The sequence below is a fragment of the Aquarana catesbeiana genome, linkage group LG02, assembly GCF_042186555.1.
Source record: "Aquarana catesbeiana isolate 2022-GZ linkage group LG02, ASM4218655v1, whole genome shotgun sequence".
Classification (NCBI taxonomy): domain Eukaryota; kingdom Metazoa; phylum Chordata; class Amphibia; order Anura; family Ranidae; genus Aquarana; species Aquarana catesbeiana.
This window is the reverse complement of record NC_133325.1, coordinates 387,213,212-387,235,015: the sequence shown is the minus strand read 5'-3', so window position 1 is coordinate 387,235,015 and position 21,804 is coordinate 387,213,212. Positions and strand designations below refer to the sequence as shown.

The following is a 21,804-nucleotide window of genomic DNA, read 5'->3' as shown; positions in this document are numbered from 1 at the left end:
TGAGTCTCTGTATCACCCCCTACCATGAAAATTTGAATGCTTACAAAAACTCAATAGGTACATAATGTTTAAGCAACCCACTTACAGTGTCTTCTGTGGAAGGCCACGTGAAAATTTGACCGTGTCTAGTCATGCTGGCTGTCTTAATCACTTGTATCCATTACTTAGAATATCAAAATATGGGGGCGTGGCCAGGCAGCGCATGTAGCAGGACACACTTCTCCTCTGCTCCGCCGAGAATCCTGTAATTAATCCTGCGGATTACCCATCCGACCCGATAACACCCCCGATCGGAACCGCACGCTACTGGTGACTAGTCCGGTCCATATCGCCGTTCGATCCGCGGCTGATTAGCATGCCAAAACGGGGAAAAGAAGGCACCGGCCCGCCGGTGACTCAGGCCCAAGATGGCGCTCTGCCACAGAGATCACAGAAGGAGAAATACAAGGAGGCCGCTCAGAGACTCCTGTTTGGCAACAAAACTTCTAAAGAGCCATCCTCGCCCGCATCCGACCTCAGTGAAGAGGAGGGAGGCCGGCTAGAGTTAGACAACACTATACCACTGGAGGATGGCACTGGATCCCCTGCAGATTGGGCCACAGTGAGTACAGCACCACACACATGTCAGGACACCCAGACACTGAGCATGCCAGTGGATAATACTGAACCCACTCTCAGAGACATTCTCTCAGCAGTGACTATATGTAACAAATCCATATCACATCTGACGGATGAAGTTAAAGGAGTCAAAGCTGAGATATCCTATGTGAGACAGGACATGCAGAAACTGAGAGAGCGCACAGCTGCAGTAGAGAGCAGGATCAGTGTGATGGAAGACGATCTTGTACCCATGCAGAGGGATTTAAAGTATAACTGTCACTTAGTAGACCAGCACGCAGCGCGTTTGGATGATTTAGAGAACCGCATGCGCCGCAATAATGTACGCGCACTGGGATTCCCAGAAAGAATAGAGGGTAAAGACCCGGTCACCTTCATTGAGCAATGGCTTCTCAACACATTCGGAAAGGATGCTTTCTCTCCACTATTTGCGGTTGAGAGAGCGCATAGAGTGCCATCTCGCCCACTACCACCTGGCAATCATCCTCGCGCCTTTCTCTTTAAACTTCTCAACTACAAGGATAGAGATGCCATCCTTGCCAAGGCCAGAACCATGGGAGGCAAACTAGCTATTGAAAACTCCAAGATATCCCTATTCCCGGATTTTTCGGCTGAACTCCAGAAACAGCGAGCAAAGTTCATAGATGTCAAGCGAAGATTGAGAGATCTAAATCTGCCCTATGCCATGCTGTATCCTGCCCGCTTGCGGGTAGTCGCACTTGGAGAAACCCGCTTTTTTGACCGGCCGGATATGGCGGCTCAGTGGCTGGATAGAGAAGATAGAGCCCTTAAAGCGGCTAGACCGCAAAGAGATGTTCCCCCCTAAGTGATGTGCCTTGTGTTGGTGTTGGATTGATGGGATCCAGCCTACTGTTCCCCCCCCCCCTTTTTTATCTCTCTCCCCCCCCTTTTTGGAGAGGGCGCCCGAGCCGAATGCGGGCCTCAAGACCCGAGCTTGCTGATAATTGTGGACAGTCCCTGCACCCATATCCGTGGCTTAGGCGGATGAGGAGTCCTGTTTATTTCAACCTACCCTTCCTGCTTTTTTCCCCCTTCCCCCCACTCTTCTTTATTTTTCATTTTTTGATTACAAGCAAGGAAGGATTACGTGCCTGCTGCTTCTGTAAAACCCCTGTAAGAACTGACCTGCTGGTTAACCGGGAGTTTTCAAGGCTTTTACCCCCCCCCCACACCTGTTGTGTGGAGGAAAAGCTGACAATGCAACTGTTACAGTTGGGTGAACTACCACCCTTTAGAGTTATGCCATACAGAGCAATATATCTTAAGCTAGAAACTTATTTTTTTCTGTGCTTATACCCTAACATATTGAAATATTTTTTCTTGTTGTTTTGTATTCTGATTTCATGTCCACAGATGCCTAACTGTCCCAAGAAGAGGGAAATTAAGTTTGATATGTTTTTTCTTTTATGCAATTGGTATCATACTGATATACAACTGGTGGGTGCTACTAAGGGTTATATTAGACTGCCTAAAGTTTCTGAGGTGGAGTGGGGATGACTAAGCTGACGATCGTGACGTGGAATGTCAGGGGGCTGGGTAGTCCAATCAAACGGATGGCGGTCCTCAGGCATCTCAGGTCGTTGGGTGCGGGGGTGGTCTGCCTGCAGGAGACTCACTTCTCGGCGGGCCTTACCCCCAGCCTCAACCCACGATTATATGTGACCCAGTTTCATGCAACCCATTCCACCTATTCTAGAGGAACAAGTATCTTGATCAGGAGGGATGTTCAATTCAATTGTATACAAAAACGCATAGACACAGATGGCAGATATATATTTCTCCTATGCACAATATCAAACCTAAAATGTATTCTTGCTAGTATTTATATCCCCCCACCGTATACCTCCGAGATTGTTAAACACCTGGCAAGTTTCATGGCCCAATACCCAGAAGTACCCCTGTTGGCAATGGGAGATTATAATAATTTTTTAAACGCTATTAAGGATAAAATACCTATACCTATTGCTAATACATGTCAGATACAAGGCAAAACTCCTTTTGCTAAAATGCTTGAAGAAATAGGATTGATAGATGTGTGGAGATGCAAACATCCTGAGGACAAAAAATACTCCTGCTACTCGGCCTCCCATGCCGGATTGTCTAGAATAGATTTGGGTTTGGGAAACTATAGGATGCTACAACTGGTTTTGGAATCGGGATATGCAGATAGGAATATCTCTGATCACTCTGCCTTCTGGGTGACCATTTCATTGCCAAATAAGACCAACCGCCCAGTCTGGAAGCTTAATCCCTTCTGGCTTTCGCTGTTTGCCGAACCTGACCCTATACATACAGCACTCAGGCTGTTTATACAGGATAATATTGGCACTGCTAAGCTGGGGGTGGTCTGGGATGCAGCGAAGGCCTTTTTGAGAGGACAGCTTATTAAAACAATCTCACAGATTAAGACTGACACTAAGGCTTGGGAATTGCTGGTACGGAATATGGTCACCGAGACTGAAAATACCTACACTAATAACCCCACGGAAGATACCAAAAGAGCATGGTTAAGCGCGCAGACAATGTCGGGCCAATTGGCACTGCAGTTAGCGGAAAATAAACGTTTTTTTTTGCAACAATCACACTTTGAGGAGGGGGAGACAACTGGACATATGCTTGCAGTACTGGCAAGGTCCCAGCAATCATCCTCTCTTATTCCTGCCATTAGTGATGAGCAGGGGTCCTTGAAAACCTCTACCTCTGATATCCTGAAAGTCTTTAGGGATTTTTATGTCAATCTCTACTCCTCAAAGGTGATGCCCACTGACAGCGCAATAGAAGATTTTCTGGGAGGCTGTGAGCTCCCCAGTCTCCAGATAGAAGACAGGACCATGCTTAATGCCCCTCTAACGGCAGAAGAACTAGATCTTGCCTTATCCCAAACCAAAAATAACAAATCACCAGGCATGGATGGTCTCCCGTCAGAGGTATATAAACGTTATGCTGACTCTATGCTCCCCACATTATTAAAAGTTTATAATGAGGCACTAGAGGAAGGTTCCCTACCAAACTCGATGAACGAGGCAATCATCGTTGTCCTCTTAAAACCGGGTAAAGATGCGAACTCCCCTGGCTCTTATAGGCCCATATCATTGCTCACGTCCGATATTAAGTTGCTGGCTCGGATGTTAGCAAACAGGTTAGCCAAGGTAATTCATAAAATAGTACACAGAGACCAATCTGGGTTCATACCCACGAGATCCACGGCCCAAAATATAAGGCGGCTATTCCTGAATTTACAACTCCCAACGGACAACCCAGGCAATAGGGCAATTTTTTCACTTGATGCAGCTAAGGCCTTCGACAGTGTCGAGTGGCCCTATCTGTGGAAGACACTACGGAGCATGGGATTGGGGGACACCTTTATCCGCTGGATACAGCTTCTGTATGCCACACCCACCGCCAGGATCCGCATCAATGGGGAGCTTTCAGAACCCTTTCCTCTATTTAGGGGCACTAGGCAGGGGTGCCCGCTGTCGCCCCTGCTGTTTGCCCTGGCCTTAGAGCCTTTGGGGGCCAAAATTAGAGGGGACTCAAGAATAGTGGGTTTTCAGAGAGGAAGAAATAAAGATGTGGTATCCATGTATGCAGACGATACCCTGCTGTACTTAGGGGACACAAAAGATACGTTACAAATGGTCATGTCCCTCATAAAGGATTTTGGGGAACTATCAGGCTTCTCCATCAATTGGGACAAGTCGGTGTTGATGCCACTTGACCCCCTGAATACCCCACTGCCCCTGGGTGCAGAAATGATACAACAGGTGAGCTCATTTTGCTACCTAGGGATTCAGGTGACATCGAGCCCGGCCACCTATATTGATCAGAACCTGGCGCCCCTCTTGACTAAATTCCGGGAAAAAAGCAGAGCTTGGTGTAAATTGCCCTTGTCAGTGGCTGGGAGAGTTAACCTTATTAAAATGGTTTGGGCACCACAACTACTATATATCTTTAATAATTCCCTAGTATGGATACCTAAGAGATGGTTCGATAGGATAGAGACCCAATTTAGGGAGCTTATTTGGAAGAAAAAGACAGCAAGGATAAAATTATCCACATTACAATATGGCAAGGAGGAGGGGGGACTTGCTGTTCCTCATCCCAGAATGTATTACCTGGCATCCCAACTGCAACAGCTGGGAGGATGGGGCCTATTGGATCACACAGACCCGATTCGGATGCTTACATTAGGGGACGAAAATAATTATTCAGCACTGGCAAGCTTGGAGGCGGGGTTCTTACATCTAGACCCTGAGGCCCCTACAGTTAAATTGTTGATCATGCTATGGTCTTTTGTAAAAAAATTACTAGGCGTTACAGGTTTTTTGTCCTGCACACCTCTTTGGAAAAACAGACAATTTAAGGAAATACAAAAATTAAAAGGTTTTAAGAACTGGGAGGACGCAGGTATTAAATTTGTTTCACAACTATATCAAAATAATACCCTCAAATCATTCCAACAGATCCAAATAGAGTTTGAGATCCCACATAACAATTTTTATAAGTATCTCCAATTGCGACATGCTTTACAAACCCAGAGCAGAATTGTCAGGATCCACCACACAGAACATCCGATTGTTCAGGAAGTTTTCATGGAAGAAAATAAAAAGGGGATGATATCCCGCTGCTATAACACCCTTGTCACGCGAATACAAGACTCCTCTAGACTACCATGTAGACAGCGCTGGGAGGAAGACATAGGGGCAATAGACGGAGATAGTTGGGATGTATGCTTGGTAAACGCCCCCTTGGTCTCTCTATCTGCATCTCAGAAAATCTCACACCTCTATCTACTTCACAGAGCATATAGAACTCCCCTTCAATTATATAAGTGGGGAATTAGAGATTCTCCCATGTGCCCAAAATGTGAACGTGATCATGGAGACTTACTCCATATGATATGGAAGTGCCCCAAATTATTTAGGTACTGGAAGGATGTGCTAGACACAATAACAGAAATATTTATGATACCTCTTGAGAGAAACCCAGTAACATGTATATTAGGAGGAATAGATGACGAGTCGATACCACCACCCACCCGCATAGCGCTCATCCGAATGTTATACATGGCAAGGAAATTAATTGCTCAGTGGTGGATCACTCCGCGAGTGCCCACCAAGAAGCAATGGATAGACAGTGTCAATAGGCTCTTAATAAGAGAAAAGATTGCCTACCAACATAGAAAAGCCCCACAAAAGTTTCTATCGATATGGCAAGCATGGCTGGATGTTCCTGGTCTAGCCCCACACCAACTAATCAAAGATAGGTTACTTTTGGGCTGATGTGGACATGACCATTATACGGATAATAAAAGTATGTAAAAGAAAGGGATAGACAGGGCAATACGCTCCTTGAGAGGTATGAGGCAGAATATGCAATGTTGCAATGTATGGCAAGATTTGGTTTTGTTTTGTTATGGTTTTTTTTCTTTCTATTTCTTTCCTTCTTTTTTCTTTTTCTTTTTATTGATTGATATTTTCTTTCTCCCCCCTATACTGGAGAATACTATATTGCACTAAACACAATGAACACAGACAAGCATAATAGAGCTATATTATACTGAGATTGATCCCACTGATTTTATTGGAAAATTATTGTGTCTCCCCTTTTTACAGTTTAAAGATATTATATAACACAGGAGTTTTCCTATACAAGGGAGATACTATTCCAGTCAATATCCGCGTATACCATCTGATATTCAGACATATACTCTCTACGAGGCATATTATATGTCAAATTTATTGTTAAAGGATAATAGTGCAATTGCCTTTACTTTTGTTAGAATGCAAATAGAACCTCCTGTTGGCAATTTTAAAATGTTGATAACTGTATTCATGACGAACTGCACTAATACTCTAAAATATGTATACATTCAATGTTTCAACGTATATGATGTATGATTTTATTTCTTATGCAAAATAAAAACCTTTCTGATTTAAAAAAAAAAAAGAATATCAAAATATGGAGTTTAATTACCCCATGGTTTTTGTCCTCTAAATTAATACCATGACTTTGTGAACTGTATATCCCTGTCAGGCCAGCTGTGATGTTTGTGAACCTTTCACTGTTTACTTTGTGACTTGGAGCTATACTGAACTGTAATTGTCTGTAGTCCTGTTTGACTTATCATGTTTTTGTACCTACACCAAAAAATGTTAAAATAAAAGCTGATTTGAAAAATACTACATTTTAACCAGTCTTTTGTAATAAAATTGTTGTGCAGGTTCAAGAACAAGAATTTGAAGGCGATAACAACGTTGATTTTGAGTATGATGCAGAATATGAATGTGTAAGTATTATGTGCTACAACAGAACAGCATATTCATCAGGCTTAGGGACTTTTTTTTTTTTACTTTTCTCCAAAAAATAACTATATTTTGTATTTACTACAGAAGCTGTTTTGTATTTTTAGATTACCAGAATTTTACCTTATTGGTTTCAATCCCCAGCCAGCTATAATATCTTAAAGTCAGAGTAAAATAAAAAAAAAAATCAACTTAATAAAACTGGAAGGTGGTCTGTTTATGTTCATAGCACCTCGAGAAAACGTGTTTCATATTTGTTTGTGATTGGTTCACTACAGAAATCTGCACAGTGCTTCAGGCGGCCAGATCCCAGACACAGTGTATAGAGCCGATCCCTCTGTACCTTGTGATGACTGTGATAACCAATCACAGTGACCATAAATGTAAACAATACTACTGTTAATGTGAATTAATCATTCGTTAGTTCTCTATCTCAGGCAGCAGCAGATTTATGGTAAGGGCTTGCGATTGGGGAATCTTTTTTTTTCACCCCATTTCTCTTCTATTTCAAATTTCCATCTTGTTTCAGTAGGATATCTGTAACCCTTATCCTGCATATAAACTCTCTCATCTTCTTCCTCCCACTGTACATATTCACCCCCTCCTCCCTCGGTGTAGGATCTGTACTTTTATGGTTGCACTATATCTAATGCACTGTTAACAAGCAAGTTTTAACCAACTCAATAGCATCATGTTTCCTCATTTGCAAAATATTGTGGCAAAAATTAGATCACCTTGGGGTTTCTACTTTCCAAAAATGGATAATTTTTGGGATGTTTGTACTATCCTGGTATTTTCATCTGACGTACTGTGTAACGAGCCCCTGCTCGCTCAGTTCCACTCTCCCGACACTCCTCTGCTGCTATAGAATCAGTTTGCTGATCGCAACATCCTATTGTTCGGTCATCCGATGCTCCGGGATTAGAACTACAGCTATGTGCCGTTCTAACCCAGTTGTGATAGCTCAGAACAAACACCAGGCAGGCTGTATGTAAGTTCAACCAGGAATCTCTTTTATTGAAAGGAATACAGGCTCTTTTATACAGTAAAAGAGGAGGTGTATACCTCCTTCTCATTTTACTCTGAACATACACCTGTGACCAGAAACCTAATTAACATGGGCTAATTAACTAATCCCGTTAGACAGCCTAGATAACTCAGTCATGAACTTTAGGCCAGACTAGCCGTCTTGTAGCACAGAAAACCCAATCAACATTATCACAAATCAACACCGAACTCTTCTTCACACAATAGCAGAGTTAATTAACACAAACAACAATGGGGATCTAAGGACTCTTAGATCCCATACTAGACTTCTTTACAATACACATTCTAGCAGGCGACAGACAGACAGGTGGCTGGAATTAACATCAGCATCTCCTAACAGTATTTGTCCCAGCATTATGAATCAGTCTTATCAGCAGGGGGGCTGCTGGAGGAATCCCCCCTCCCTCTACAGGGACACACATCCCAAATGACCACAGCAAAGAGTCCACAACAGAATGAGACCACATACAATATATACATATATACTCGATTGAGTCTGATTAGTACAGATCAGACTGGGTTTCTAATTCACCTTGCAGAGTATCGTTCCCTTAAGATCCAGGCCCCATAATCTGTTGGCAAGAGGCTCACATTCCGTCCCCTCCAATAGCCTCTGTCCTGGGTGAGTCTGTCACATACTGTATTTAATAACAGAAAGTAAGTGAACCTGTTTTTTTTTTCAAAAATATTCTTGGTCTTTTTTCCTTTTATATAGTAAAAAATGCAAAAGTGTTTTTTAAATGCCAGCAATAGAAAGCAAATAGAATAGTGCACTGCAGTTCTTACTCTATAATTTTGAGATTCTCCTGAGTTGGAGCACACATATATAATAATGGATAGATTAAGAGGAGATATGCCTGGAAGGAGCCCACCCCTGCTTAAAAGTATAGGGTTGCACTGAACACCCAACAATAGCACAATTGCACCAAAGATAATCCAGTGCATCCCTTCACCAATTCACCAACAGTACAGACAAATGGCAACCATCCAAACCTATAACTGGCCTTTGCTGCAAGGATCACAAAAGAGCAACGTGTGTCAAAAAGTGGCTGGGAAGTGAGCTGGCAATTTTTATTTGTTGTTTTTTGCGACATGCATTGCCTTTCCATGTGCTTCCATGTGCTTCATGCTTGAAAGGTCAGTTATAGGTTGGAGCAGTTGCCATTTGTTTACAGTGTTCGCTAGGTGGTTGACACCCACATGAATTAATTCAAGCCCAAGTAAACGTAAAGTTTAAATCGACTAAATACATTCTGGGTGTATTTTCCTTAGAAAGCAGTCACAGCGTGAGTAGAAAAGGTTGTATACCCTGCCAGTGTGCCGCTGTCAGTGTGGAAGTAGTGCTCTCTCTGCAGAGGTCCAACACATCCCCTGCTGAGTCACAACTATAGCTCTGCAATCAGAAAAACCCATACTTCCTGCTGTGTGGAGAGCTCTGACTGTGCAAGGAGCATGTCAAAATTGTGCAGAGAGAACACTGCTTGAACACAGAGAGCAAGGGTATGCTGGCAGAAGACAGGCTTTCCTACTCAGGCTGATATGGCTTGCTAATGAAAATGAACCGTAGGACTTTGCACACTATTGTTTTGATGCACCTGGAATGTATTTAGCAGATTTAAACTGATAATTCAATTGGGTTTTAAAAGAGAAGCATTGCCAAAGCTTTTTGGCCATGCGTCACTTGTGGGTCACAGGAGTGCATTTACTTTTGTACTCTTGTGACCGAGAGTCAGCTTAGAATGGGTTATTTTTTGCTATTAGCTGACAGGGCAGAGCTGTGTCAGGCTCAGGAAAGATCTCGACAATATGGTTGGGATTCACCTCGCCGTCTGACCACTGGTTTCACCTTCCAGTGCCTGGCTAAGATACAGAGCCTACCGCGCTTGCCCCCTCTGCACCCAGGTGCTCCAGTGATCAGCGGCCATGTGATTGTTCAGTTTTCAGTGTTAGAGTCGGCATTGGGCAGCTGTCAATAGTTGAAAGTGGAGGTGAGTATGGATGTTTGTTTTTTTGAAAGCCCATATTTCTGCTTTTAAGCAATATTTATTAACTTTTCTCTAAAGCATACTGTGACTGTAGCCTTCTAATCCAGTAGTAATCAGAACATTATTGCAGGCACCTCCCAGTGCATGGACACACTCTACTTTTTCTTCAAGTTATGAGTGTTTTATTACTGGAAACAAGAACCACATCTCTCATGCTGTGTTCAAATCTTTCTGTTAGTTGCAGAGTAATGGGGTCATGTTACTGTCCGGAGACCAGGTGAGCCCGAAGGGGCAAGTTACACGTATGAGAAATGTGCACTTGGAGATGCCTGTATTAAAGCATCGCTGGCAGATTGGTACCAATTAGAAGGCCAAAGGTTCACTTTTAGCTACAAAGATGTCTCTTTACTAATAATTTCATTTATATTTTTGGCAACAGGCAAGTGTCAAGTCAGATATATCTTACTCTGGAGATCAGCAGCCTTCACTCACAGATGTACTGTACTACTGCCAGGTACAGAAACCATTCACTTGCATTTTTCAAAATAATCTGATCTGTACAGTAAAAGCATTTCTTTATGAAGAAATTGTCCCCTTCAGTCAGTGCATACTTCCTTGGCCTCTCAAGAGACCTAAGCCCCAGTGATCATGCCTGTATTTATGGCTGTACTGAACTGTATTGTTCAGCATTCTATCAAGAACATTGTAATATACTTATATTTAATGAACCTCGATTCCTGTATGCTTATAGATGTACTCTGACTGAATATTCTGTTAACTTTTTACTGTTCCGTGATTCATAAATAAATAAAATACATTTTAAGTTCATTTAGAAATGACCGTTTTTTTTGTTTGTTTTTTCTTTTTTTTTTTTTTTCTTTTGTGAGCACAAATTTTGAATGTGTAGGGCCAGTTCATTGTCCTTCAGACTTTAGTGGGGCCAAACTGTCAGCAATGAGAGCAGAAAATGCCCCAGTAACAGTGGGAGGAAAAAGTGTACCTAGCGCCTCTGGTCATTATATGGAGGAGCAGTGGCACATCATTGGTATTAGCGGGAGGAATATTAACCCATTGTTGTTTTCAATGGAAGGAATAGTGTCCAATTGTTTATCTTGGTGGGGGGAAAAGTGCCCCATTCATGGTGTCAGTGGAAGATGCCCCATTGTTGGGGTCAGTGGAAGTAATAGTGCCCTATTGTTGTTGTCAGTGGAAAAAAGTGCACAATCATTAATATCAGTGGGAGTTATTATGCCCCATCATTGGTGACAGTGGAAGGAATCATGCCCCATTGTTGGTGTCAGTGGAAGGAATAATGCTCCTTATTGATGTCAATGGAAGAAATACTGCCTCACTGTTGGTGTCAGTGAAAGGAATGGTGCCTCAGATCAGTGGGAGGAACAGTGTCTCAAGGGCTGGATAAAGGCAAGCAAGGGCTGCAGTTTGTAGATGACTGACTTTATGCATATGTCATAACAAATATTTTGAAAAATCCATGCGCTTTTACACGTTTTATCTCTTTAAATACCCCCCCAAGTACAGAAAAATATGCACTGATTTGCCAGAGATGTACTCATCTTTTAATCCATGTTGTGGGCAGACAAGCTTTGTTGTGCACATTAGTATTGTCAGCCCTCCCAGTTGTCTTTTGCTAAACTACTCAGCCACTCTTGAGTCTTTCATCATAAGACCATAGACCAGGGATATGCAATTAGTGAACCTCCAGCTGTTGCAGAACTACAAGTCCCATGAGGCATAGCAAGACTCTGACAGCCACAAGCATGACACCCAGAGGCAGAGACATGATGGGACTTGTAGTTTTGCAACAGCTGGAGGTCAGCTAATTGCATATCCCTGCCATAGACGATGCATATTCCTTTCCTGCAACCAAAGGTTGCACAGAATAAATTTGCATGATTCCCCCATCAACACAGATAGTGCTGGCAGGGGAATCACTACTGCCGAGCAATTGTCTGCTGTGAGCGGGGGAGAAGACAGTCATTATTGCTAGCAGGTATAGCAGCCACTAGCGATAATCGCAAAACGATTCCAACAGGCTGGTTGTACCCAAGTTGATCGATCGATCAATTTTGCACATTAGGCCTGCCCATACATGGTTCAAATCTCGGCCGGTTCTTGCTGAAACAGCCGAGATTGGAACCTCTATGACCGGCCTAAATGCTGATCGTTCTGTACTCCAAGATATGAACAGCCCCGGCGCTGGCGTCACAAGGGGGCAGGGTCTCTGGATGATGTCTCCGGATGGCCAGAGAGGAACCAGTGGAAGACAGTTCAGCGAGAAGAACCTGAGGAAGAAGACATCAGCACAGCGAGAATAACCGGAGGATGAAGACATCACTGGAGGGAGAAGAATTCGGAGGGAGAAGAGACACTGGAGCTGCTTTCTTTGACACTTTTTTGGGGTGAATGGGTAGGGGTGCAATGTACTCCACACTCATTCACATAGGGTGGGGGACCCGGATCTGGGGGCCCTTCTTGTTAAAGGGGGCTTCCGGATTTCAATAAGCCCCCGCCTGCAAATCCCGACAACCACCACCCAGGGTTGTCGGGAAGAGGCCCTTGTCCCCATAAACATGAAGGCTAGTCTGCTTGCTTAGCAACTGTTGAGTCTGTCTTCCAGTCAGACTTGTGTGGTAGAATTTCATTAAAACAGAGGAACAGATAGGTACAACCACTGTTTACACATGTGAAGCAGCTGGCGGAAGCTGCATATGTAATAAACAAACATTATGGAGAGTAAAAATACCCTTTTTGCGGGTATATAATCCTCCAAAAAACATTATGGGGTATATTTAGAAAAACAAATTGCAGAACTATTTGTCCTGTGAAACTGTATGTAAATTCGCTTTGCGAGAATATAGACAAAAAATGTTGTCAGGCTATTTTCTTTCACGGCCATATTTGTGGTCTTTTCTAAATTTACTTGATCCGGTATAAAGAATACCATTCGTTCTGGAGAGAAAATAGCCTATTGATTTTGTCCCCATTCACACAGAACAAATGCTATTTGTCAGGACAAAGATCTCTGCATTTTTTAAAAATAAATATTCTCCTGTGCAATAAGCAAACGCAGCTGTCCTATGTACTATGTATAGTTAGAAATTATACATAGAAAAAAATGGGCTTAGAATACCAAAATGTAAAACATTAATTAATTATTCTTTATTTAGTGTTTATTGGTGTTATTTAGATATGTGTAGCTGGAAATGTTTACTATTTTCTAATGGCAGTATGTCCTTTTAGGCAATGTATGACATAGTTCAGAAACTAGACAAGAAGATGGATCTTCTCCAGAGGAAAGTCTCTGAGCTGCACCATGCTCAGATGAAATCACACTTAAAACCTGTAAGTCACAATGCATGCTTTTAGTTGATGTTTCATATAGCTTTTTGATTACTATAATTTTATCTTAGATTTAGCTTCTTTTTTTTTTTTTTTTTACAATTGAGAGCATTACGCTAAACTGGAACTTCACTCAAAAAGTGAAGTACTTCTCATTCTCCACCCAGCTTGTAACTGAGTTGCAGGTTTTTTTTCAGGGGCGCGGGGGAAACACATACTGTTTTTTGTGGCTACCTTCTCCTATTTCTTTAATCCTTACCTAGGTGAGGATGACGTTGCATGTCCCAAACTCCTCCCTACCCACAGCTTCCTGGGAAACGTCATGTATGTCATGAGGCTGCAGGATCAGTCTCCAGGTGACTTGCGATCTTGTGCATGCAAAGTGGGGAGCCTGCTGTGAATCATCAGGAAGTCACAGCTGGCTTCCAAATTCAAGATGGTGGCACTGGAGATCCCATGAACATTTTTTGTAGCTGCTGATTTTAATTTAAAAAAAACAAAAAAACAAACAAACTTGATAAAGTTCACCTTTTTAGTGTATTTTCACTTTTTCAGCCAATTGGGATAACATCTAGTTTATATTTGTTACATTTCTCACATAGCATAACTTAAAGGGGTTGTAAAAGCAGTGCAACAATCACTGCCAGCCCTTCTGCTAGGACAAAATGTACTATACAGTGTATGTGCTTCTTCTTCTAAATATCTTTTTTCACCTTGCCGATCAGTGGGCTGCTCTCTTTCTCTGATCTGTGCACTATAGATGGAGGGGCTGAGATCTCCCTCTGATGTCTGCCAGGCGGTAACGTGACCGCAGATCAGCGAAGTGAAATAAGGCATTTAGAAGAATTTTTAACAAGCACATACACTGTATAGATACATTTTCTCCTAACAGAGGGGCTGGCAGTAATTGTGAGCAGTAACTTTACTGCCACTCGGAACAGCGGTAGAAGGGGAGGGGAGAGGCGGTTCACACACAGGAGCTGGCAGGAAGAGAGAGTGGAAAGAGGAGAGCAGCGGGATGACGAAGGCACGTAAACTGACCACAGCAATCAGGAACAGCAGCCATGATTACCATTGTGAGGACACATGGGGACACAGAAACAGGCAGGATCAACCAGGTTTTTTGCAGCTTAGAAAAGGAAAAATGACACCGCACAAGGACTATGCGGATTAACATGCTTTAAAGGAACAGAATCCTTTTTTCTTTTTAGGGTTACATCCACTTTAAAATTGCAGATTCTGGACCCCCCCCCAGCAAGAAACAAATCTTACATACTTCTCTTTGTTTATGAAGTGGCTGGGCAGCTGTGTTTGCCATAACCATTAACCCTGTCTTTGCTCTGCAGGCAGATAGATCTTTATTATCAATTGTAACTAGATTTGAACACTTTTTGTCTTAACAAAGGGTTAAAATTGTTGAGGCTGGGCTTCATGCAGTATATGTTAATGCTGACAGACTTGGGACAGGCTCACTCTAACATTGTTCAAAAAAACCCTGCAGTTCACCATGACACTCTCCGAAACCATGAACCAGACCAAGACAGAAGTACAGTAAAATCACACTTGTTTATTAAAAATAAAAAGGTAAATAGTGTAAGCATAGTCAAAGCATAGCCAGAGTCCAGTAACTGGATCGGGTAGTCAGCCAAGCCAGAGTTTAGTAACCAGATCGGGTAATCAGCCAGGCCAGAAGTCAGGTATCCAAGTAGAGGAACAGCAAGCAGGAAGGAGCCAAAAGGGATGTCAGCAAAGCCAGTCTTTAAACAGGAATGCAGGAGATGGTTTCTTGTGATGTGGAATGAAGTGAGCTGGAGATCTTTAAGTAGGCGGGACTGACGAGTAGATCCACAATAGCTGGTTAACTGTGGAGAGAGAGATGAGAGCTGGCAATTAGCTGACAGCTGAGCGGACAGCTGAGCGGCCAGCTCAGAGAAGGAAGGGCTGAGCCAGTCCTGACAGACACCTCCTCCTGAAAAACCTCTAAAACAGGGGTGGGCAGTTAATTTTCCCAAAGGACCACATGAAAAACTAGGACTGTTGTGGAGGGCCAAACCAATAGGCAGAACCAAATTTTGCTCAATTAAATATCCTAGGTATACGGTGCACATAACTAGACAAGAGATTTCCCCCTAAAACAAATATAAAATACCATATTGGGAACCAACCCAAGCATGTTATATGGTAAGCTAAGCTATACATACATAGAGTTAGCAGAGCAGCCTGTCTATGGGAACCCCATGAGGGTATTTATATCTTCCCTCTATTGTTATACACGTCCTAGGTGTGTGACATCATTTCTGCAGGAGTTAAGACTGACTGGTGGGGTAATAGGCTCCGCACCTTACCTGTGGGGTAGAGAGCAGGACCTGGCAACACCTCCTCACATTCCCTCACCTGCATTATATCCTTGTTGGCCACCTCCCATGGTCTGCTCCAGTCGTTCGAGGGGGTGGCGCTGCCCCTCCTACACGGCCAAAGCGTCTCAGAAGGGGCAGACCAATGAGGGCCTCTGTTATCTTGACTGGCCGGCCTGGATATAGGGAGCCCACACTCCTTCCTCAAAGTCATGGAGCAGTGTACATGCCCAAAATGCCCAGGTCTGATCTAAAAGGTAAGGAATATTTAATTTTTTATTTTTTTTTGGGTATGCTGTGTAAATGGGAACACCTAACAAACATATAGTGGGGTTTTCCCATTGCAGCAAAAGTAAAAACACACATTAAACATTTTTATGTAAACTATAAAATAACATAAGCTCCACCTTGCAATTTATCTTGAATTTTGCTGCTTATATTTGTGTTGGGATCACAACTGGAGTCAGGAAAGAATAGGTTTTGCAGGTGAGGTTGTTGGCTGCTCAAGTAATGATTATGTAACAGCCCTTTTGGTGAATTAATCTTTTTATTTGAGTATACGGTTTTAAATGGGTAATAAAGAAATGTATCTTTAATTATTTATCCCTTTCATGCCTAAGCCTATTTCTGACATTTGCTGCTTAAATCTGTATTTTTTTGCTAGAAAGGTACCTGGAACCCTCAAACATTATATATATATTTTTTAGCAGAGACCCTAGAGAATAAAATGGTGATCATTGCAATATTTTATGTCACACGGTATGTCGCAACGGTCTTTCAAACGCACTTTTTTGGGAAAAAAGACACTTTCATGAATTAAAAAAAAAAAACGTAAAATTACCCCAATTTGTATAATGTGAAAAATTATATTACAAAGAGTAAATAGATACCTAACATGTCATGCTTTGAAATTGCGCACACTCGTGGAATGGTGACAAACTATGGTACCTAAAAATCTCCATAGGCTATGCTTTAAAAAAAATTAACGGTTACCAGGTTACAGAGTTACAGAGGAGGTCTTTTGCTAGAATTATTGCTCTTGCTCTAATGATCGCGGCGATACCTCATGTTTACATATGCGGGCACGACTTGCGCATGCGGTTTCTTTGCTGTGCGAGCTCGCGGGGATGGGGGCTCTTTAAAAAAGTTTGTTTTGTTTTTTTACATAGTCACTTGAAAAAAAAAAATTCTGATCACTTTTATTGCTGTCGCAAGGAATGTAAACATCCCTTGTGACAGTAATAGGTGGTGACAGGCACTCTTTATGGACAGATCGGGGGTCCCCAAATCCCTCCTTTGCACTTCAAAGTATTCAGATCGCCAAAAACAGCGATTCTGAATACTGTAATTTCTTTTCAATCAACGCCATTGGCAGCTGAGTAAACCGGAAGTGACATCATGACTTTACTTCTGTGTTTTTACATAGGAGACAGGAACGAACCCGTTTCTGGCTTTGTTCCAGTCTCAGCCTAGCTGGCGTAAGTTTTAGATTGTGGCTTGGGTCTCCTGGTGGGATGAGAGGCCCCGGAAGAGCAGCGGGAGGTGGTGACAGCTGAGTGGCTTTTAGCCACATCGGTTGTTATCCCTAAAGAGCCAACCGCCCGCTCTAAAAAACAGTACCGGTGTGAAGCCTGCAGCTGCAGGCATCATCCCGGTATAACCCCTTAAAGCCGAGGCTGCATATGTGCATATGGTCGGTGCTAAGGGGTCAAGGAATGCTTATATAAAGGGTGTGTAATTAACCACTTACCGACCAGCCGCCATCATTTTACTGCGGCAGGTCGGCACAATCCCGCTAGCCGTCGTAGCTATACATCGGTTCGGGGGATTGGGATGGCAGGTCGCGCGCCAGCTGCACAGCGGGGGTGCCGATGCTCGTGGCCCACGGTCATGATGATCGCCGGCCACGAGTGATCACGGGAACGAGAGGCAGAATAGGGACGAGTGTGTGTAAACACACTTCCCTGTTCTGTTCTGAGAGGCGTGACAGATCGTGACTTCCTATTAGCTAGAAATCACGAGCCGTCACTTCCTCTAGGTCAGTCCCCTCCTCCTTCAGTTAGAAACACAAACAGGGAACACAGTAAACCCCTAGATCGCCCCTTCCCTGCCAGTGACATTTTTACAGTAATCAGTGCATTTTTATAGCACTGATCGCTGTAAGAATGACAATGGTCCCAAAAATGTGCCAAAAGTGTCCGGCGTGTCCGCCATAATGTCGCAGTCCCGATAAAAATTGCAGATCGCCGCCATTACTAGTAAAGAAAATAATAAAAATGCTATCAATCTATCACCTATTTTGTAGTCTCTATAACTTTTGCGCAAACCAATCAATATATGCTTTTTGCGATTTTTTTTTACCAAAAATATGTAGAAGAAGAATACATATCGGCCTAAACTGAGAAAAAAATTTTCTTTAAAAAAAAAAAAAAAAAAACATGGGGATATTTATTATAGCAAAAAGTACAAAATATTGCGTTTTTTTTCAAAATTTTCGGTCTTTTTCCGTTTATAGCGCAAAAAATAAAAACCGCAGAGATGATCAAATACCACCAAAAGAAAGCTCTATTTGTGGGAAAAAGAGGACGTCAATTTTGTTTGGGTGCAGGGTCGCACGACCGTGCATTTGTCAGTTAAAGCGACGCAGTGCCGAATCACAAAAAATGGCCCGATCATTCAACAGCCAAATCTTCCGGGGCTGAAGTGGTTAAAAAAACAGGTTTAATCCTACGCGTTTTTTAGTGCATTTTGCATTTCGCAGAAACGGGTAGCCGGCCGTCGCATCCTTAGATCCTTTTCACGCTGGAGGCGTTTTTTAGGCGATTTAGCACTTAAAATAGCGCCTGAAAGTGCCTCATCTGCAATCCCAATGTGAAAGCCCGAGTGCGCTGGCAGGACTCTAAAAAAAAGTCCTGCAAGCAGCATCTTTGAGGCGCTTTAGGAGCGGTGAATACACCGCTCCTAAAGCGCCCCTGCCCATTGAAATCAATGGGCAGCACCGCCAAAGTGCCTCGGCAGCAGCGATTGCGGGCAGTTTTAACCCTTTATTTGGTTGCTAGCAGGGTTTAAAAGTGCCCCGCTAGCAGACAAAAAGCGCCTCTAATACGAGGGTAAAGTGCCACTAAAACTAGCAGCGATTTACCGCCAACGCTCCCCCTCACTGTCAGTGTGAAAGGGCTCTTAACAACCAATGAGTCATCAGTTGTCAGCGGGGTTCCCCGCTGAAAGCTAAATGTAAAAAAATATTTAAAAATTTGCGAAAAAAACGGCATGGGGTTTCCCCCCAGGTCCATGCCAGGCCCTTCAGGTCTAGTGTGGATGCAGAGGCCTCATGTTAAGGGCATGAGGCCTGGTATGGTTCGGGGGGGGGGGCGCTCGCTCGCCCCCTCTCTTTTCTGATCTGTCGCGCAGCATGCTCGGATAAGGGTCTGGTATGAATTTTGGGGGGACACTAATGCCATTTTTTTTTAATTGTGGGGGGGGTCCCCTCCGAATCTATACTAGACCCTAGGGGGCCTGTTATGGACCTGGGGGGGACACCCCACGCCGTTTGTTTGCCAGCAAATTATTATTATTTTTTTTTTTTACATTCAGCTTTCAGCGGGGAACCCCGCTGATAGCTGGTGACTCATCGGTTGCTAAGGATGCGCCGGCTGGCTTCCCAGCCCCCTCCTTAGCAATCAGCTATATACAGTGTGTTTTACAGTGTGTTTAAAGAGAAAAAAAAGTAAAGCGCAAAACTGCATGCAAAAATGCATAAAAAACCACTGGTTTAAAAGAGCAAAATGCACTGAAAAACGCATCAAGCGCGGCTGCATAGATGTGAACCTAGACTAAAACCAGTACATGTTGAAATACATTACAGTGGTTGTAAACCTTCACATATACTGAAGTTACACTCAGTGAGGAGAGCTGATTAGAGGGAAGGGGCACACCCCCTTAACCCCCCTCCCCTGTCACCTTTTTTCTCTTGGTGTCAGGAAAACTTGTCAGAAGTGATTCATGGTGATAGCAGGGGAACAAAGCAGCAGACAAAAAATGACACTTTGTGCTCTGGATTGAGACAAGTACACACTATAGATGGATATGCTTTGTTCATATTTCATGTTTGGGGTTTAATACAACCTGGCAACAATTTACTTCCATTCCTTGCCATGGGACAAACCGCTCATATGCAGTCCCAGACCAGACACCCTGCATAGTATTGTGTCTCTGCTCACCCTGATAAACATATTAATTAACAGAACAGGATATGGAGGCTTTCTGTTACATCGTGGAAGCTGAGCTTTTTTTGTTCCTAATTCAGACCTATGCAGGTATAACATACTGAGAACAAGTGGCTCCATGTGTGTTTTTCTTCCACATTTGACTTTGAGAAGCCATAAATTGTGTTTATCCCCATGGGAAATTGTTGATGACTTTCTCAAATTATTTTAGTTTTATGTGGTGAGCTTACATGTTACTAGTGTTGTTTTTACCTCCAGAGACCACTTAACCTTTCCCCAAGAGGTCCTCATACCATACCTCAAGCAAAACTGAGACTACAGAAGCTAAACCAAAGCTTTCTCACCCCGAAAATTGCACAGCCTCCACCGAGCATTCCAAACAAGAAGGTGGAAGAGGAAAACATGCATCTCCAGGGCAGCCTAGCCTTTAAATCTATCCATACAGGAGCAATTCCAAGGGAACCTCAACAGACTCAAAGGTTAAGTCCACCTCTACCAACTATTGTGTCAACCCGCTCCTTGCATCCAGTCATCAGTGTAACAAACCATGACCACAGAGACATAAAGATCGAAAGCTTACCTGAAAGCACTTGTGCTTCACCACCCATCATTACTACTCCTCTGGCTGCATCATCTGTGTGTTCCAAACCAGCAAAAGAAAATATTAAAGAAACCGAGCCTGTCTTGGTGCCTCATGTAACTGTGCAGAGAAATGTTATCATAAGTGAGGAATTGCCTTCATCGTCAGTTCAACCAGTCCCAATTTATGGTGAGTTGCAAAGTTTTAAAGGTACTTTGTAGTGAAAACTGAAAATTTAGTCTTGAAGTGCGTACAGGGGGGCATATCTGTAGGGCACGGGTGCATCCCACTTCATAAAATCATCCATAATCTGGTGGTAATGGGTCATTTGACTGGTGTAAACAACCTTACCTACTGTAAGTATTTTGCCCTCGTCCTCACTTTTCAGGTTTTTGCTAAATATGACCCCTAAGTTTGTATAGTTGGGTTTTTGGAAGACGAGGTTGTAGTTGATTATACTCACACTCCATCATTAGAGCCCTTTCTTAGCAAGGACAATTTCAGCAGCTATGGAAGTGCTGGCTGAGCAGCCCCTAACTTAGCTTCTCGTAGCTTCATTACTCAAAGATTACTCTTGTGACATAATTACTGCTGCATGCAGATATGTTATTAGTTGTGAACCAAGACTTTTATTCCTCAGGGATTCCTAGTAACAAGAACATCAGTTGGTGTAACCCAGTGATAGTAAAAAAAGGCCGTTCCACCTTTCCCCTGATTTTATAAACTGAGGGACCTAACTACTGGAACTTTCTGTGCTGATTTGATACATTTGGACTTTTTAAAATCAAGGGGGCCATTGTTGGCCTCCTTTTGAAAATTTGAATTGCCTGACTGTCTTTGATTTTAGTACTTTGTGACACTAACCTGGAACAAGTGTGCAAATACGGAGAGCCATTAGATCAACATGATAGCCAGGAAGCTGGTATTTTCAGTAGAGGAGGTCTTTCTCTGTACAGATTTTCTTTAAAATTAAACTTCAGATTTGATATGCATTGTGAGCCTTCGAGTGCACTCTTCCTGAACATCAGAGCGCTTGGCACTTATGCTTTGTCTTCCAACTTACCTTTAACAGCTACTGTGTGGTAAACACTGCAGGGGGTCAGTAGTTTGCCAGTTGCCTTACATGGTGGCTGAATCTGCTCAAAATGCTACAGAACTTATAGTGATTGTAAACGATCACCTTGTAAAAACAACCCATTCAGTTTAAAATAGAAATGAAAGGAAAAACATTTGTGTATAAATATATATAAAAATACATTATAAATACCCTTTTTCACTTTTTTTTATAAGTGATCACCTTCCATTTGT

At 42.8% G+C, this 21,804-nt stretch overlaps 1 protein-coding gene across 3 annotated transcripts in view; it reads left to right on the top strand.

The window, feature by feature from the left end:
- The window catches only part of BEND2 (BEN domain containing 2), a 71,419-nt gene that overhangs the window by 32,217 nt on the left and 17,398 nt on the right, over nt 1–21,804 (top strand). For all 3 annotated transcript variants that reach the window (XM_073615183.1, XM_073615181.1, XM_073615182.1), the window contains 4 exons: nt 6,863–6,928; nt 10,416–10,490; nt 13,238–13,339; nt 20,175–20,685. In XM_073615183.1, the coding sequence (XP_073471284.1) occupies nt 13,241–13,339; nt 20,175–20,685 (610 nt within the window). In that variant the 5' untranslated portion in view covers nt 6,863–6,928; nt 10,416–10,490; nt 13,238–13,240. The remainder of the gene's footprint in view (nt 1–6,862; nt 6,929–10,415; nt 10,491–13,237; nt 13,340–20,174; nt 20,686–21,804) is intronic.